Source organism: Camarhynchus parvulus, chromosome 1, assembly GCF_901933205.1.
Source record: "Camarhynchus parvulus chromosome 1, STF_HiC, whole genome shotgun sequence".
In the NCBI taxonomy this organism is placed as follows: domain Eukaryota; kingdom Metazoa; phylum Chordata; class Aves; order Passeriformes; family Thraupidae; genus Camarhynchus; species Camarhynchus parvulus.
In genome coordinates, this window is record NC_044571.1 from 63,879,856 (window position 1) to 63,898,413 (window position 18,558).

General features: G+C 38.1%; 1 protein-coding gene across 1 annotated transcript; it reads left to right on the forward strand.

The window, feature by feature from the left end:
- The first annotated feature begins 20 nt into the window (after nucleotides 1–20).
- Nucleotides 21–18,211, forward strand: VPS36 (vacuolar protein sorting 36 homolog). The gene is made up of 14 exons (XM_030956812.1): nucleotides 21–169; nucleotides 1,934–2,002; nucleotides 5,483–5,553; nucleotides 6,597–6,711; nucleotides 8,121–8,210; nucleotides 9,510–9,596; nucleotides 12,393–12,425; nucleotides 12,544–12,621; nucleotides 13,049–13,183; nucleotides 14,073–14,138; nucleotides 14,699–14,763; nucleotides 15,212–15,296; nucleotides 17,759–17,835; nucleotides 17,919–18,211. The coding sequence occupies exons 1-14, from the start codon at nucleotides 74–76 to the stop codon at nucleotides 18,010–18,012; spliced, it is 1,161 nt and encodes a 386-aa protein (XP_030812672.1). The 5' UTR covers nucleotides 21–73; the 3' UTR covers nucleotides 18,013–18,211.
- Nucleotides 18,212–18,558: the final 347 nt, after the last annotated feature.

Sequence of the window (18,558 nt, forward strand, 5' to 3'; positions counted from 1 at the left end):
GGGCGCGGGTCAGCCGCGCACAGTCCCTACACGCCCAGTGGCCACGGCCCGGTGCGGGAGGGGAAGGGCGGCCATGGACAGGTTCTCGTGGACCACCGGGCTGCTGGAGCTGGGAGAGACGCTGGTGATCCAGCAGCGCGGCGTGCGCCTCAGTGACGGCGAGGAGAAGGTGACGGGAGCTGGAGCCGCTCCGTGCGGGGCCTGGCGGCGCGGCCGGGGCGGGGAGGAGGGTAAAGGACGTGGCAGCGGGCCCTAAGCAAGGGGGATGGCGGGGCTGTGGGTGCGGGCCGTGTTGGGCGAGGGACGCGATGCAAAGGATGTGAAGGGCTTGGACTGCAGGCGGAGCATCGATCGGGGGTGTGGGAGGACGTTCTGCGCCAGGGTCTGGCAGGGTTTATTTCTGTGGGGGGATTAGAGCGGAGTTGCAGGCTTCGAGGGGCTGTGCTGGTCGACAGCAGCTGAACGTGAGCCAGCAGTGTGCCCAGGTAGCCAAGAAGGCCAGTGGCATCCTGGCCTGGATCAGCAATAGAGTGGTAACCAGGACCAGGGCAAGGATTGTCCCCTCGTACTCAGCACTGGTGAGGCCGCGCCCCAAATCCTGTGTTCAGTTCCGGGCCCCTTAGCTCCGGACAGACATCGAGGTGCTGGAGCGGAGCTGGGGAAGGGTCTGGAGCACAAGTCTTGGGAAGAGCAGCTGAAGGGGCTGGGATTGTTTAGCCTGGAGAAGAGCAGGCTCTGGGGAGGCTTTACTGCTCTCTGCAGCTGCCTGAAAGAAGGGTGGAGCCAGGTCGGGTCGGCCTCTTCTTCCAGGCAACAAGTGTCAGGAAAAGAGGAAGTAGCCTTAAGCTGTGCTAGGGGAAGTTTAGGTTGGCCATTAGGAAAAATTTCTTGACAGAACGGGTTATTAGACGTTGGAATGGACTGCCCTGGGAGGTGGTGGAGTCACCATCCCTGGAACTGTTTAAGGAAAGACTGGACACGGCGCTCAAGGCCATGGTCTGGTTGACATAGAGATTTTGGGTCATAGATTGGACCCAGTGATCTCAGAGGACTTTTCCAACTTAATTGATTCTGTAATTCTGTGAGAAAGGCCTTGGACAGTGTGTGTGACATGGGGTGAGGATGGGGACCCGCACAGGATGTGTGTAGGCAGTGTCACTGTGCTCGGCTGTCACTCCTGTGCAGGGCTGAGCTTTGGTGGGGTACAGGGCATGACACACAATTCACACTTGAGCCGTCCTGGGTGCTGACATACCCTCTCCTCTTTTCTGAGCCGTGCTGCTCATTGCTTCGCTTCACTGCGGGACTAAATCTTGGTCTCTCCATTTTTCTACACCAAGGTAACTGCATGCCCTCACAAAAAGCTGTGAACATGTGCCTCCCATTTTACAAGTACTCAGATCTAATCTGCTAATGCAGATTTTTCAGGTACTGTTTGCTGTCTGATAAGTAAAGAGCTTTTCAACAGCAGCACAGATAGAAGCAATATTTCTGTGTGACAGGATGGAAGATTTCAGACTGTGTGCAGCATCTTTTTATTAGGTTGCTTTGCTTTTTTGCATGACTTCTACCTTCTTTGTCAACATATAGGGAATGTTCCAAAGCCAATAGCCCTGTTTAAAATACATTTAAGAACTTTAGTATACCTTGCAGAGTATATGGAGGGAGGATCCCTCAGGATTTCCGGGGGGGAAAGTTTATACACTTGAAAAAGGAAGTTTTTGTTTATCCATCAAATTCTTTTATACTATTTTTCTCCATTGTTTCCTAAACTTCATGTATTTTGTTTTCTGGAAAAAAGGGAGTGTTCTCAAAATACTGGCTTGTTAAATCTGATTGCTCTGTTGTGGTAAGGTGTAATGTTTCCAAGACCAGTATTTATGTAACTTACTGGTTCAATGTGTTGTTAATCCGTTTTATTTTTCCTGCCCAGGTGAAATTTGATAGTGGAGTTTTACTGCTGAGCACACACAGACTGATCTGGAGGGATCAGAAGAATCATGTAAGTCCCAACCATTCAGCTGTACATTTCCTAAACAACAAGTAGCATGCAATGAAAAGCCTGCACACAGAGATGGGATTATTCCTGCCTTTGTGTGTTTTGTTTTACAAGTATAGGCCACTTTTTGGCTCTCAGCAGAAAGAAGATTATGCAGTGTTCTTTCAGTCCTGCTTTAATAAAATAATCATGCAGAGATGAGAAGGAATAGGAATGTATCCTATAAATTTTTCTTTTCTACTGCACAGAAATAAAGGAGAAAAGAGCCTGGTGTCATGCACTAAAAAACATTGATTTTGCAGCTGAAGTTGAGTGTGTCAGGCAAATCTTAATAGGAAGTTCTTTCCTGTGCTCCTTGTCTAGGAAAGCCTTTTCTTTCTTGTTGGCTTCAAGTCCGAGTTCAAGCCCCACCATATATTGTGCTCCCAACATATAGTCCCGATAGGACCATGATTTGATAATAGGATGTGTTTGGTGGTGGTGTTGTTTTGCACACATCTTGCCCTCCCAGCTGCCTGTTACTGCCATGAACTGTCCTTTCAATCAGCCAGAACTTTTACTGTACTGCTGTGGACAGCTGGTCACAGGTTAAATGGCACTGCCAGAACTCAGTGTGGTAACTGCAGTAAAGCTGCTGAATGCTTTGTGTCATCAACCACAGCCTGGGAGTGCAGGCTGGAAGTGGGAGAAAGAGACCACAAACACATAAAGCTCTAAGCATAGACTGTGACAATGGGCACCACTCCACAGATGCAATTGGAGGAGAAGTCTTTTTCAGACCAGGTTGGATTATGCTTGTTTTGGACACAATAATTGATAATTTTAACCCTGGAAGTCAAAGTTTAGATGGAACACATTCAGATGAGAGCTTTTCAAAAGCAAATTGTATTCCACTGGGCTGTTGTGCAAGGGCAGCTGAAGCACCTCTCACATTCAAAGGCTGATCCCTAGCAAATATCACATCCTTGCTTCCAAGCAGGGAGCTACTAAGAGCACTCTGAAGGCAATGTCATCAAGGATGTTCTTAATTTGGCAGAGTAGTATGACTTTTTCTTTAGGGATTGTTTGCAGGAGCTGTAGACGTATTTTTAATACACATTTTTTCAAAATGTTTAAAGAGCTATTATCCATGGTGGGGTTACTGTTACACACGTTGGGGCTTCATTGTCCAGACCAGAGCTGCTCTGTATAAATTAACATGGGGCTTTTTTGCACAGCCATCGCATTATCACATGAGATAATGTGCTAAATTCTGTGTTTATCACTTTATATTTCTTAATCAGCATTGCTTTTTGAGAGCTGAGTGTGTGCTGTAGCAGCCCCTGTGTCTAATCTTCTCACCTGGACTTTTTGCATGCTTGCAGTAACATTGGGCATTATGGCTTCATCAAGTCTTAGCACTGAAATCCATGCTCTCCTTTCAAACAAAAAGATTACATTTGTCTCTTTTCCCTGATTTCTCCATCTGCTCCTAGGCCATGTGATTTCTTGTACTCTTCCAAGGTTATTAAATTTGTTAAATCAGCAGAGGAAAACCTTGGAGAAGAAAAATAATTTTATTTTAACTAATTTAACTCAGCAAAGATTCTGAAAAGCTCAGGCTTGATTAACAGAAGGGGCAGAAATGTGGCCTGGAGATAGGCAAGAATTACCCAGTTCTGGTTGGGAGATGTAACTAACTTTGTTAGTGGGGTAAATAAAGCTGATTAATTTTCAAGCTCTCAGTACTGAAACATGGGGAACATGGTGCCCTTTTGTTGTCTTGGTAAGCTGTTGTCTAAGCTCAGCTGTGGTTTAACATCAGGCTTGGAAACCTTATCTAGCCCACCTAGAAAAAAATTGTAGAGAGAGTGCCTTTCTTATTGTGTCAGCAATGTATAATAATTAATGGGGTACATGTCATTAGGTTAACATGTCTTACAGAAACAGACAGTTGGGTCCTATAGCTGCTGTTCTTACATGCCATCTACAGTTAAACAGTGTTTAAAAAAACAAAAGAAAAAGGAATTCTGTAAAGTTTGTTACATTGCTAGATTTGTACAAATTTTTAATTATAAAATCATGCATAATGTGAGCATGAGGCATTGGAAAACAAAATTCAAATAAACACACAGCATATTTAACACATTTCTGGTTTTGTGTCCCTTCCAGTTGCATCTCTCATCAGGAAAGGGTGATTCTAAGTCCTTGTACTTAAAATTTGTTCATAGCTTTCTATCTTGGAACTAAACTAATCAGTGACTTTGACAGTGCACGTACTATGTGTAGTTGAACTCTTCTTGTCATTTTCAAAACATTTTTTTTAACAGAAGTATCATCTTGCCTATCTTTTAAAGTGTCCAGGAGTTTGTGGCTGTTTTACAAACATTAACTGTTCGTAATGGCTTTAGAAACTAGAGTCATAGAAGAGCCTAGATAGCTTGCATTAAGAGTTTTTAGAAAAGGAAGTACAAACCAGGTTTTTTCCCAATAAGATACTTATTAGTTGGAGTTCCTGCATGTATACTTCTCTGCTCTCAAATTTAATGGGTATTTAATTACTCCATACAGACAGGAACAGTTTTGGTAGCAGGGATTGAGAGGGCCCTCTAACAGTGTCTATTGTAAACTGATTCTAGAAGTGGCAGGTGGAAGAGAGAAGTTCAGAGAGGGAATGCAGCCTGTGTTTCCTGTGTTTCTGTGTGACTGTGTCACTCACCAAGGTGTTGTGTGGGAGATGATGTTTCTCAAAGGATGTTCACCAAAACAAGACCAGGCACCTTATTAGATGTTTTGAATCATTCCCGTAGCAATTTCTGTCTCAAATGCAAGTGGAAGGAGTTTAGCCTGGGATAGGTTAGTTTCCAATAGATGGATACGGCCTTGTTTCTCGCTCTGTGTTTTGTTTAAAGCATGGTCCAATAAATGTGTGGTGAGATGCATCAACTGCTGGATTAAGCACTCCTTCACTATAGGATGGATGGAAAAATTCCTATTGCATTCAGACAATAGTGTAGATTTTAAATATTCAGCATTTAAAAAGAATGGTGGGTTTGGATATTTTTTAGCTCTCAAAGTAACATCAGTGCGAAAATGTCCAGAACCTGTGAGTATTGTACATCTGCAGAGATGAGGTGCAGTAGTGTGCAAATTTTAGGCTTTAAATTTTGACCTGAGATCTAAAGATTTTTTTAATCTCATAGTCTTGTCTATGAATCTAGCTTGTGGTTTTTAAAGTTGACACATTGACACTTAAGTTTGTTGAGGTTTTTTAATTAACTAGAACTCAGTTGTTTGGTTTGGGTTTTTTTTGTTATTTTTCTACTTATTTTTCACTGTAATACATTGTTTCTGTTGTTACCATTATATTTCACATAAAGTGCTTCAGGCAGCACCTGTAGATATCCATACTGCTTGTGAAATGGAGAAAGAGAACACTTGAGTTTAGAGGGTGAATAGACAGGATATGGTTTAATTCCCCTGTGTTTGTGGTGTTTGTTGCAGGAGTGCTGCATTGCTGTACCTCTGTCTCAGATTGTATTTATTGAAGAGCAAGCAGCTGGGATAGGAAAGAGGTATGGCCATCCTCATTGTCTTTTTCAGATGGATCCTTTCACATGCATGTTATGTGATGTGCCCAATATTATAGATTAATTCATGGTAGGTTCTGTTTGCAATCTTACCTTTCCATCCTGACAGTCACAAGGACCACTGAGGTCAAATGTGCAAGAGTGTCATGACTGATGTGATTTGTTAACTGTCATGTAATCACTACTTATGATTTTAGAGGTCTTTTCTGACATAAACAATTCTATGATTTTAAGTTTCTAAAGAGAGAAAAAATTTTGGCTGGAGAAATATATACACAATTAACATCTGCTTGCAGCCTACAGTCAGATGGACAAGGTAATATGCTGTAGATATTCAGAAGAAATCAGTTTATTCATTAATGCTGGAGAAGTAAGTAAAGACCAGTGCAAAAATTATCAGTAAAATGAGATGGGAATGGAGGACTTGCAGTCATGATAGCAGTCTGTTAATTTTCCTAAAATCATGCTCTCCCAAGGTTTGTTTTGGTAGGAGGTGTCCTTTTAGACTGTTACTTTCATGAACGTTGGCTTTGAATGTTGGTTTTGGATAAGTTCACACACAGTGTCCACAAGTGACATATAGAAGTCAAATAGGTTACACATAATATTGACACCTTTTGTTTTCCTGTGTCAAAGTTAGCTTTGACACAGGACAACATATTTTGGCTTTTGACCTGCAATAACTAATGCCAAATTAAATTACAACTTGATTGTCAGTTTTTATCCTAACTAAAAGGCTTTTTGGAAATTATTGCTTGAATTTTTAAAATTTGTTATGTTCATTTCTAGATTGATGGTAGGTACATTTTAAATTTGTAAAATGTTTTTGCTTTAGAGGCTGTTGTAGTTTTTATGCAAGATCTACTTCATCAAAATATTTAAATGTTGATGCTTAAAATAAGCATTCTTTGATGATCTTTAGCTCTTACGTGAGGTAGTTAATAGAGATTTTGATGACATGGTTAACTTTGATGCAGAAATAGTTTATTTAAATATTACAGAAATATCTTCTCTTTCCTTTTCCATAGTGCCAAAATAGTAGTTCATCTTCATCCTGCTTCTTCAAACAAAGAGCCTGGTCCATTCCAAAGCAGCAAATATTCCTATGTCAAGCTTTCTTTCAAGGAACATGGGCAGATTGAGGTAAGTCTTGTACCATGGATGCCAATCACAATCAGGTCTTTGGACATGCTTTTCTCCTCTTGCTGTTTTAGTGATAATTTCCCATGATCTTTCCATGTTTACTTTTGAGGTGGAGCTTTTTCAATACATCCTTTTGGGAGACAAACACTATGAGCCTCCCATGTTCTATACTTTCATAAAATACTGCAAATAGAGTTCCAAAAATGTCAAGAGGCATTACTAGGCTAGTCCTTAATTTAGGGTGTTTAGTATAATCTTATACCTCCTTTGCTAATCTATTAAATTGAACACAGGATTTTCCAAAATGACATCTCTGAAATCTGTTAAATGTTTAACAGAGTAAAAGATACTTCTTTGTACCTAACCCTCTATTAAACAGGTATCATACAACTTATTCCTAATTTTCTCTCTAATTTTACTGCTGAACACCTTTTCTTGCCTCAGAACTTTTGGTCATTTTACACTGTATAATTTTTTTCTAACCTCTACCAAATCTCAAAGGCTTTGAGCATTCTAAGAAAAATGTAATATATTCTTAAAAGAAAGCTCATCCTAAAAACCTAAGAAACTGCACTCTTTAAAGAAATTTCACAGTAGAAGATCCTCATTTGATGAGTCTGAGAACTTTAACTTTGTGCTGTGGAAAAAGCTGTACCCGTTCACTGCAGAAAATAAGATTTGCAACTCAAATTAGTTAGAAGTGTCTTAAAAATTCATGTGCTTGATCAGACTCACTTTCATTTCTTTGTGAGCAGTTTTCAGATTATGATGATTGTAGGTTTATACATTGTATAAATGTGTGGTTTTTGCAATCATAATCATATTTATTTTAATGTTGTGTCTGAAAATCAAACTTACTCTGCTTACCGATTGCCTAGCACATCAATTAAACCCCAGCCTTTCTTTATGACTTCAGAATGCTTTTCTGTGGATCTGAACAATGAAAAGGGTGGAATAGATTTTCTTTCTGGATATTGGTCAGTGGGACACACTTAGTGTTAACTAATACCACCTTCTGGTATTAGCAATAAACAATCAGTGTAATTGATCTCTGTGGTTGTTTTTATATTGTTGAATTAGCAGATCAATAGCAATTGGATTGGTCAGCTTTCCTTTCTTTAAAAACATGCCTTTGAGTATACCTCAACATTTAACATGGTTTAGGACATTTTGAATATCTGAAGAAATATTTTACAATAGAAGTACTTAGTGACTGCATGGCTCCTCTTCTAATGGGAATGCTTTCAAAGGCTGGACATTAAGACTTTCCATATAATGAGTTGTGTAGGTGTTATCATGTTTTGTCTCCATACGTTGTGAAGTTTATTTCATCACCAAGATGCTGAAAATACACAGAGGTACTCTGCACAGTTCATGAAATGTCTGTTATCACTGTTTAATGTTTGCAGTTCTACAGACGATTATCAGAAGAAATCACACAAAGGAGATGGGAGAGCATGCCCACTGGTCAGGCCATGCAAGTTAACAAGGATTCACAGGTATGTGCTGAGCTTCTGAGCAGGATCTGTGTGTAATCTCTTACTGCCACTTCTTGCCACCCGCATATAACACATCCAGCATGTGACTCTAACCAACATCATAGGCATGTGCAGGAATTCAGCTGTAGTTTGCCTATTTTTTCATGGGCATAAATTAGTTTCTCCTTTGCATTTTTCACCTGACAGAACACAGTAGCCTCTCTTTCTTGAGTATGCTTAGATAATGAGCTCCTTTTTTTGTTTGTTTTAGTTAGACACAAACACACATAATTGTGAAAATAGAATATTTATTTGCATGTTCTTTTATTCAGTATGTGAGGTCCAATGATGCTGGAAATTTTTTTGTCTTTATTGTGATTCCTGGTTTATTTTTTTGTGACTGGGAGTCAAATATATAACATATGACTTTTACATAACTCTTTGAAACCGATATATGTTTGATTTAAATGGGTGTTCTAAATGGACAGTTGTTAGGGAGAATGTCATATGTTAGACAACATTTATCTGCCTACATACTTCTATGTTATTAACTCTGATAAACATGTAGATATTGTTTCTATATATTAATGTGCTGAATATATAGTATTGTATGAGTAAAATAGGATAATTTAAAGATTGTTCAATATGAAATTGTGTATGTCCCCTGTGGTAAATGTAGTACCTATATGGACTGCTGCATTTGGAGTAATGCATGAAGAATCTAATCAAAATGCCCTGCCTCTACTTAAGTCAGAGCAGCTCTTTAACACCAGTGCTAAGCTTTGCAGTCAGAGGTGAGAGGCCTGGCACTGGTGCCACTTAGGTACCAACCTTTCTAGACCACATTTGGCATCTGGTAAAAGTTTCACCATCGCCCACATTTTAATACCTCTGAGGAAGGTAAATGAGACTGTACTTAGCATTGTGTTTCTATGTTTCTGTTTCTTCAGGCTGGATTTCTTGAAGTAATACACTCAGGCATTTCCACAGCTCTAGTATGGATGTTCACATGGACTTGAGAGGCTAGAATTGAGATGAGCTGGAATACTTAGTCTGGATATTAAGCCATATTAATAGCATCAAATATACTATCAATATCATTACTTGTCTAGTACAGCAAATTCATACATGGTTCACATTTCTTATTTTTTTAACAATGGTTTGAAAATTACTGTCTAGAAATGCATGAAATATTGTATGAATGTTATCTACTGTTTGGGGGAATATTTCCGGTCCTCTAATTTTCACAGTGAAGCAAATGAGAAAACTTAGCATTTCCTATTTTGACTCTTTCCTTGTTTCTTTTTTTTTCCTTTTTAGGCAGGAAGAATAAGGGCTGTAGGAATTGTAGGTATTGAAAGGAAATTAGAAGAAAAAAGAAAAGAGACTGACAAAAACATTTCCGAGGTAGGTACTTTTGAAGTTTCAAGGTCAGCCACCTGTCTGAACTATTTACATTCATTCACACTTTCTTTTAGGGGCATATTTACTGTTTTTGTTGAGAAGTCTGAATTGATTAAGAGTGTGCAGTGCACAGTTCTTTATTTTGTTTAACTTGCTTACCAGTATATGTAAAGGTACTTCATTTAAACTGTTCCTTTCAAGAAGATTGTTCTTTGAAACTAAGTGTGTATTTATTAAACTAATTTTGGTTTCAATTAAAAATTGAATATATATTAAGCAGAATATGCTGATCCCAGTGTCTGCACATAAGTGTGATGAAGCTAGATTTTCCTCTTATAGCCAGGTTTTTAGATGTTACATTTAGGCTTATAATTACAGTAAAATGATTTGCAGTCCAGGCATCGACAAGACATTCTAAGCACTTTGCAAAATACCTGGCCTAGATGGAGACCATTCTTTTCCACAGAACCAGCACAACAGTTGAATTCCAGATATCAATACTAATGGACAGTGGAGGCATTTAATTTTTTCATATATACCTGAGAGCATTACCTTCAAAAATAGTCTGATTCTGTCTTGGTAGTAGAGATTGATACAAAAGTATTCATAAACTACATGCAGCAGATTTGTTCTTGTGGCAAAGCTTTATGGGATTCAGTGTGCCACAAGAAAAAGGCATTCCCTACTCAAATACTTAAGAAAATTAAAGTGCCTTTGCAGGCCACGTGCTGTTTCAGATACTGGGAGCATTAAACTTTCTTGGTTTCTGTCTGTGAGGAATGTGCTGAATGAAGTTTTGTGTGTAGTTCAAAAGGTATTGTGATTACATGCGTGGGTTTATAGTTCAAAAGGCATTGTCTGCATATTTTTTTCCTTTAGTAGCTTTGTCAGAGAGTAAAAGAAATCCATTTATACATGTTGTGTGAGCAGAGGAAAACCATGACTTGTAAAATCCTGCCTTCCTCCAGCTTTAAATGTTATAAATGACTTAATTTAAAAAATGGTGCCCTGGCTTCCAGGAAAAGACTTCCTGCATCTGCTGTTCAGTGCTGATAAGAATCCAGTTCTTTAGCCTTTTGTTTATCTGAGGAAGTTCCTGTTAGGTGTGTGCACATTCCCCTTTGTTTCCAGGCCTGCCCTGGGTGAGTCAGGCAGAGGAGGAGTTAGACACAGCACACTGTTTATTTAGCTAAATCAGGGGCTCTTTTGATGAATGTTGTTTTCATGCAGGTATGGAGATTAGAAATAAGCTGGGAAAAGCCCTGTTAGAAAACTTATTGTTGATATCATATACAAGTAGAGTAGCAGGACTTTGATTTACACTAGAGATTGGGAAATCTATTGTAAATTATGCATTTTGGCAGATTGGGGCATAAGAAGTATTCCAAAAAGAAGCTTTTGTTTTCTTTGTGGTAAATTATTGTTATACAGTGAAATATTTTCTTTTCTCCCTGTGGACCACCTAATTTTGGATGTCTAACTCAGATGCCAAGTGTTAGGGAGCTAAACTTGTCCAGTCAGTGGAGAAACACTAGCACTATCAGGAAGTTAAAAGCAAACCCTGTCTCTTTGTAGAGGCATCTCCTTTTGTTCTTTGCACGTTGAATCTCTTACCAGTAAGCTTCTACATAAGGCACCTAAAAGTATATGGGTACAACAGGGTCTTCCTGCAAAAGCACTACTGAAGTGTGTCTTTCTAGTGGGGGATTAGTCAGAGTAAGGCAGAAATGACATAGAGGCAGTGGCTAGAAGCTGTAGGCAAGATGTCTCTCTGGCCATTTGACAGTGTAGCTGAACCTTCTTTACTTGTGGCTGGAGGGCTTCAGTGCTGCTGTCAGGCAAACTTTAGATGAAAAGGTTCAGGAATTTTTCTCATACCAAAAAAAGGTTGTTTGAAAAGGTTGATCATCTGGGCATGTTGTCATGTATTTGAGAGTAGTGAGGAGGCTGAATGAATGTGTCCTGATGAGGGTGGGAGAAAAGAGAGTTGCTTTTTAATATAGTTGCATTAATGGAGTTGCTAGCTCTCTTTTTTTTTTAACATTACTTTTTTAATGCTAGTTTATAATGACTAGAAGTTTAGAATTTCAGTATACCTTCAGCTGTTTTTAAAGTATGATTTATTTAAGCCTAAAAACCCTTTGTGGGTTGTTATAGAGTTGTTGTATTTGAGACCGTAGCATTTTATTGGAGTACTTAAATGACGAGATGTTGCCTCACATTTCAGAGGTTTTGCCCCTCAGATATGCTCTTCCTTGCTCATTTGAAATGAATGTTTCTTACTAATTAAGCACCAATCCCTGATTAAAGTTGTCTTGTCAGGAGAAGTACCATCTGTAGCTTTACAGCTGTCTTGCAGCTGGCCAGAAACAACAGATCTCCTTGAGAGAGGGTTAATTGTTGGAATAAAACCTACCATCACCACCCAGAAACCTTCCTCCACCTTACAGGGAACATAATAAATTTGGAGAGTTTAATCTTTTCTTGGACTCAGTATCTCGTTGTCCCTTCCTATCACATGGACATCATAAATCATACTGAAATTCTGTTCATATACTGGAAAAGTATGTGATTGTTTGAGTCTCTTCTTCATTCATTGTTGTTTATTTTAATTATAAGACATGCTGTCAAACAGTTGTATCGACAAACAAGGTATGGTATCTCATATTGTAACACACTCATCTAAAGGGGCAGCAGCTCTTATTAATAGCTTGGGTGGGTGGACAAAGGCATCTCCCTGTGTCCATAAAACTGAATGCTGTAATTATACTGATCTGCATTGTCTACTTTTCATTTCAGGCTTTTGAGGACCTTAGCAAGCTAATGGAGAAGGTATGGATGAATGGCATGTGTCACTTGGCCATGTAGACTTACGCTTGTTTTCTCGGTTTTAAGCACATTTTTTTCTCTTGTGCTGGAAGTTGACTTATCTGTGTATGTTTCTTGATAGGCTAAGGAAATGGTGGAATTATCCAAGTCAATAGCCAACAAAATTAAAGAAAAACAAGGTGACATCACTGAGGATGAGGTAAATTAATTTAGTTTTTAAATTCTACAAAAACGTTCCTATGTAAAGCAAAAAGCTGTCTGTTTAATAATGTAGTTAGTAAAAACCCTTACTGGTTAGTTTTGTTGTGTTTTGTCCCTTGTACTTGGTGTTGTGTTTAGTCCCTTATACTTTACTTGCTTAGTGTTAATTTTTCTTTTAACCCTTTTTAAAAACAATGATTTAGCTGCTTTTGTATAAATTTTTCTCTTTCTTTACCTGTGCTGGTCAAAAATAAATAATACAAAGTTTTGCCTTCTCTTTGCCTAGTAATTAACTTTTTTGGTAATAAACTGAGAAATGTATTCACCAAAACATTGTTATAGTAATAAAATCAAAGATTTTTAAAAACCAGAATCACTCTTTAGCTGCTGTACTTTTAAATTAATTTGTTTGTTTGCTTGTTCAGACCATTAGGTTCAAGTCCTACCTACTGAGTATGGGTATAGCTAATCCAGTTACGAGGGAAACATATGGATCTGGTACACAGTACCACATGCAGCTGGCAAAGCAACTGGCTGGAATCCTGCAGGCACCCTTAGAGGTAATGCACCACATCTTCCACCAGCATTTTCCATGTGTTGCTGAATTTTGATCCAAGCGTGTTTTGGCTGTAGTAGTCTGCCTCTTTTTAAAGCAGATTTAGTAGCACAGCCTCCTATTCAATGTTAATGGGAGGAGTATATATTGGCTTTTTGAATAAAAAAGTTCAGTACAAACTTTTCTTTGGACTAACGGCATCAACTTCTGATTTGCAAAATGTTGATGAGATTTAGAAAATTATTCAAGTGGTCTTTCTTGTATTTGAACAGCTCTGTATTCATCCCTTGCTGCAGAATATTTCATTTTTTTAAGAAAGAGTGAAATGACACTGACTGAAAATAGAAGTAATGAATCTTTTTAAATTGCTTAAAATTTATATATTTTGCAAATATAGGACAGAATTATTAAGTAGATTACCAGCCCATAGTAATATCTTCTGTTTTAATTTATTCTAAGATATTATAGATTACAGGTTTCTCAACAAACAGTTAAATTTCATATTGCAACTTATAAGGCTATATTCTTCCTAAAAAGCATAAATACTACAGTATTTTTGTGAAAGGTATGTGCTACCTACTGTGATCAGAACCGAAAACTGAGTTTTTCTGAAAAGTAAAACCAGTAAATTGATTGATAGATTTAATGTATTGAAATTCCTTGTTCCTATGATTCATTCTCTGGTTTAAAATCAAAGTAATTCACAGACCTTGGGTGTAGTGTCACTATTTTGCATTTTAAAATGATTAGTGAAAGGTACAATTTGTTAGTTTTTTCCCATTAGGGCCCATCATTTAGCCCCTCTGTCTCACATGCTTAATCAGCCATCTGCAAGTAGAGATTATGAGATTCCTGGGCTGTTTCTCTCACCAGTCTTGTGCTCGTTAACACAGGAGCGAGGGGGGATCATGTCTCTGACGGAAGTGTACTGCCTGGTGAATCGTGCTCGAGGGCTAGAGGTGAGACGCTGCTCTGGGTCACAGTGTTGTAACAGGATTTCAGTCATAAGGACATTCAAGGGTAAAAATGTTCCCTACCAATTGCTCATTCTGCTTGTCTACAACACAATGAGATCAGCTCTTTATTAAAATTAGAGGGGTTTTACCTCTGTCCTTCTCATTTTTCCTTATAATACTTATGTGTCCTTTACAAGTAGTAATAACGTATGCTGCTTTTTATGATACCATGTAAAAGGGAAAATCCATACTTACCTGGAAACAAAACTTAAAGGTCAGAGACTACTAAAGAGTGGTGAATGTTCTGGGAATTTTTTTAACAAAACACAGCAATTCTTTCTGTAAACAAGGCAAGGAAGATTATTATAGAATACATAGTAAGAGAATAGAAAGGAGCATAGAAGCCAAGAAAATAGACTGCACAATAGAAAGGAAAAAGAATTAACAATAAGTGTAGCCTGGTGTATTTTATAGCTTCAGCTACTAAAACTTTCTTTGTTTTGATGTTATACTATACACCTGAAATGCAAGCTGTGAATAAATATGTTTTACTATTTTAATAGTTGCTGTCACCAGAAGATTTAGTAAATGCCTGTAAAATGCTGGAATCACTGAAATTACCACTAAGGTAAGAGCTTTACGGATTTATTCATAAAGTATGGCGCTCACAGCTCAGACCATGATGATTTAATTTTTACTTGAAGTAGAATTTTTTTGTGGTTGTTGTGGGTATTTTAACATAATCAGTATTTGCTCAAAGGATGCTGCAGTATGGGCCAACATCCACTCTACAGTAAAACATTAATTTTTAGCTAGGAGGATGTTATTTTTTCACTTAGAATTTTTTCAGACTGGAAAAAGGTTTAACCAAGACCAGACATTTGCCCTGCTCTTTTCTGTCTCTTCAAATTTTGAATATGCTGTTAAGCTTAAGTTCATCTTAGGGAGCTTGCTTGGGCTTGGGGGGATTTTTTTCCCTTTTGTAAAGTGGTTGTAGATGTGGATGCATTAGAAATGTGACCGTAAGTGATGTGCACAAGGTTTTTAGTTACTTTGCCTCTCTTTTTTGATTTTAGGCTTCGGATATTTGATAGTGGTGTGATGGTAATTGAACTCCAGTCTCATAACGAAGAGGAAATGGTAGCTGCTGCTTTAGAGACAGTAAGTGTACTTCATTTCCTTCAGTGTTCTGACCATGCTAGGGAAATGTAAATACATTAGGTAAAAAACTTGAGGTATGGGATTTCCTCTTGAGGTTTCAAAATACAAAGCATTCCACTTCGTATCGTCTAAAAGAAATATTTAAATAGCACTCCTCAACTTCAAAGTTCTGTGCAGGCAATAATCTTAGTCATTACTTTCTCTTTAAGGAATAAATCACTTTTCTATCTCTTTTCAAACTTCATTAACCTTCAGCCTTCCTCGAAATATTTTCCACTGTAGACTGAAATTCATAGCATTTATTGAGCACCTAATTTAACAGAAGTGGATTTCAGACACTACTGCTTGAAGGCAGTGGAAACAGCTCTTAAATGTTGATATAGGTAGTTGTTTGGTTTGGATTTATTTCATAGAGGAGTACCTTGTATGTGTACCAAGTTTGCTGCTGTGAAGGGCACTCAGTGGGAGAGTAGTGTGTATAGAATTAAGCCAGCTTCATCAAGGAAAATAATAGTATGAATTGCTCAGTGTCATAAACCTTTGTGGTCGTGCTGCCTCTGGACACTTTACAGTCCTGTTACCCCATAATTTGCTACATTTTTTCCATGTCTTTCTGAGTGGAATGTAATTTTTTGATTTTCATACATTTGAGAAAAGGCTGATCCAGTGTATCCAAAGTTAAACATCAAAGTCAAAGAGGGGGCAGTCAAGAGAAAGTAGAGCTATTACAGACACCTCCTCACTTGACGCAAGGTAGACTGCTCAGTGTGTTTTGCATGATTGTCACCATAAAGCTTTTGCTCATCAGAAAGACTTTTAGATAAGAGAAATAGATAAGAGAAATGTTTACAGTGATTTGAAAGACTCCATTCTAAATCAACAACATTAAAATGCTTAAATTTTTCAGTATACGTTAATATTTTCAGTTTATTTTCTTAAATGTGTAGAAAAATACTAAGACCATTTTAGGGCTTTTTTTCTGATTATTTTTGGTTTCTAATGATTTTTTTTGTCTTCAGTAAGAGTGCTTATGTCTTTGAAAAGAAAGGAAAAACCTTTATTGATAACAAAGGATGTCAATTGCAAAAACTAGCAGATAGTGGATTTATTACCAAGGTGCCTTTTTTCTGTTATTTTCATAACATGAAATTTTGGCTCCATAGAAGAATGGAAGGGAGAGGCTTCAACTGAGGAAGAGTAGCTTGTATGGAAAAGGGAAGATGAGATCAGACTTGTGGCCAAAAGCACCCATACTTTAATGTTACTGCACATTATGCATTAAGTTCTGAGAAGTGAAAGGAAGCCATAGCATTTCAGGCAGGAGAGAGATGTGGTTTTGAATGGCTGGTAAAGACAGGAAATGACAGGCACATCAAAGGAATCCAACATCACCTTTGATGAGCGTAGTAGTTTGGGGAGGAAAGAAAATTAATCGCCAATTGTATAGCTGACGTCCATTACTCAGATTTGATCTCTTAGCCTCCGAAAATCTCATGTTAGGACTGATTCAATCTGAGTTTCTGTAAAAGGACTACTGCTGAGAATGATGCAAAATAGACCCCTCCCCACCCAGTTATGTGGGAAGCAGGAAATGGCAACTACATCTGGATTTACAACTTTGTGGGAATCTAAAGCAATGGAGAAATGGAAGGATAATTAATTTTTAGGGAATAAAACATGTTTATCTGGGAAATTCAAGGCAATAATAAGTCTAGGCTTTATATGTAGTATTTATATGGTATTTTGAACATCCACATGTCCAACATGTGTGAGAAGGCTTCATTTTATTAAGTAGCATGGTTGAGACAAAAGGGCCAAAGTTTTGAGTCCCAAGAGTGAACCTGTCTTTTGTGTCAGCTGAATGTGATGGTGGCTTTTAGTTACTCTTCTAGTATGTCATAATGTCATGTGAAGTACTAAGGTTTGGGGATTTTCCTGTAGGCAGTGGGTGTATTTTAAATGCCATAAAACTCAAATTCTTCTCTTCCACCTGAGATTACGTATTTCTACATCGATGACCCACCCTGAACAGGTCTTTTATTTCCCTGTCTAGGCTTCAGTGTTTGCAGAATCACTTAGAATAGTTCTGCTGTGTAAATACTGATGGAGACTGTGTTCTGCTGTCTGAGCTATTCTAATTTTTCAGTTCATTTGATTCCAAGGCATCTTTTAAAAAAATTACAAAGGAATGGGTACCGTATTATTTTTTTTACAGATTTAACTCTTTTCTCTCTTGCTTTTTTATACTTAGCAATTTTCTCTGGACATTGGAGAGATTAATTAATTTTTAAGGGGAAATACTCATAATTAGTTATACTTTTAAAAGAGCAAACAAATTCATTCTCAAGGGATTTGCTACCAATTTATCACTTCACAAGGCTGGACCTGATTCAGTAGCTGAAAGAACTTTGTTGTTCTTCTAATGCCATGGTTTGTTTATTTGTGTATTTGTTTTTTGATAGGTATCTGAAAAGGGTTCTCTCACAGCTGATGAGTTTGCTAAACTGGTGGGGATGTCTGTTCTCTTAGCCAAAGAAAGGTAAGTAATAATTGTTTTGTTTAATACTTTAGTTATCATGTGGTCCTCAAGTAATACAGGACATCTTCTTTTGCTTTCTCTAGGCTGCTTCTTGCTGAAAAGATGGGCCATCTTTGCAGAGATGATTCAGTGGAAGGCTTGAGATTCTACCCAAATTTATTTCTGACACAAAGCTAATAGCATTTGTGTACAATTTGTTATGTAATAATTGAACAAGAGAGCAGAATCCTTCCAAGAACTGACTTTAAAATTCTTATTTCGTTAGTCAACTGCAAGAGACATGAACATTGCAATGCTTTTACAGTTCTCAGGTATTTCAAGTGCTGAATCGTCTTACATGGAACTGAAAGGAAGTAGAAATCACAAAGTCAGAAGCATGTCTATTGTCTCAAGACAACTCGCTCATTTTTCAAGTTTTATTTGATGTGCTGTGTAGTTTCTCATTTCAAAAGAAGATTCCACACCAGTGAAAGTGGAGAGAATATCGCTGTAGAATGCTGTGAGGGTCAGCACCCAGAAGCCAGGTTACTGCATACTCCAATTCCAGTTTGCTTATGTCTGGAGCAACAAAACAGACAGATGTATCCACAGTGATAAGAAATGGGACTCTGGTGTGTACTGAGGTATAAGGAACAAACTAGTGTAGAATAATCCCTTCTCCCAGAAGTGATTAACAGTTTTCTAAGGGAGGATCTTGGGGATCTAGAATTTGAGACAGAACGA

What these genes read in the sequence shown, in the direction of transcription:
- VPS36 (XM_030956812.1), top strand. Translation starts at nt 74, where the DNA reads ATGGACAGGTTCTCGTGGACCACCGGGCTGCTGGAGCTGGGAGAGACG. An exon ending in TCAGTGACGGCGAGGAGAAG is followed by an intron (nt 170 to 1,933) that starts GTGACGGGAGCT and finishes TTTCCTGCCCAG; the next exon opens with GTGAAATTTGATAGTGGAGT. An exon ending in AGGAACATGGGCAGATTGAG is followed by an intron (nt 6,712 to 8,120) that starts GTAAGTCTTGTA and finishes TAATGTTTGCAG; the next exon opens with TTCTACAGACGATTATCAGA.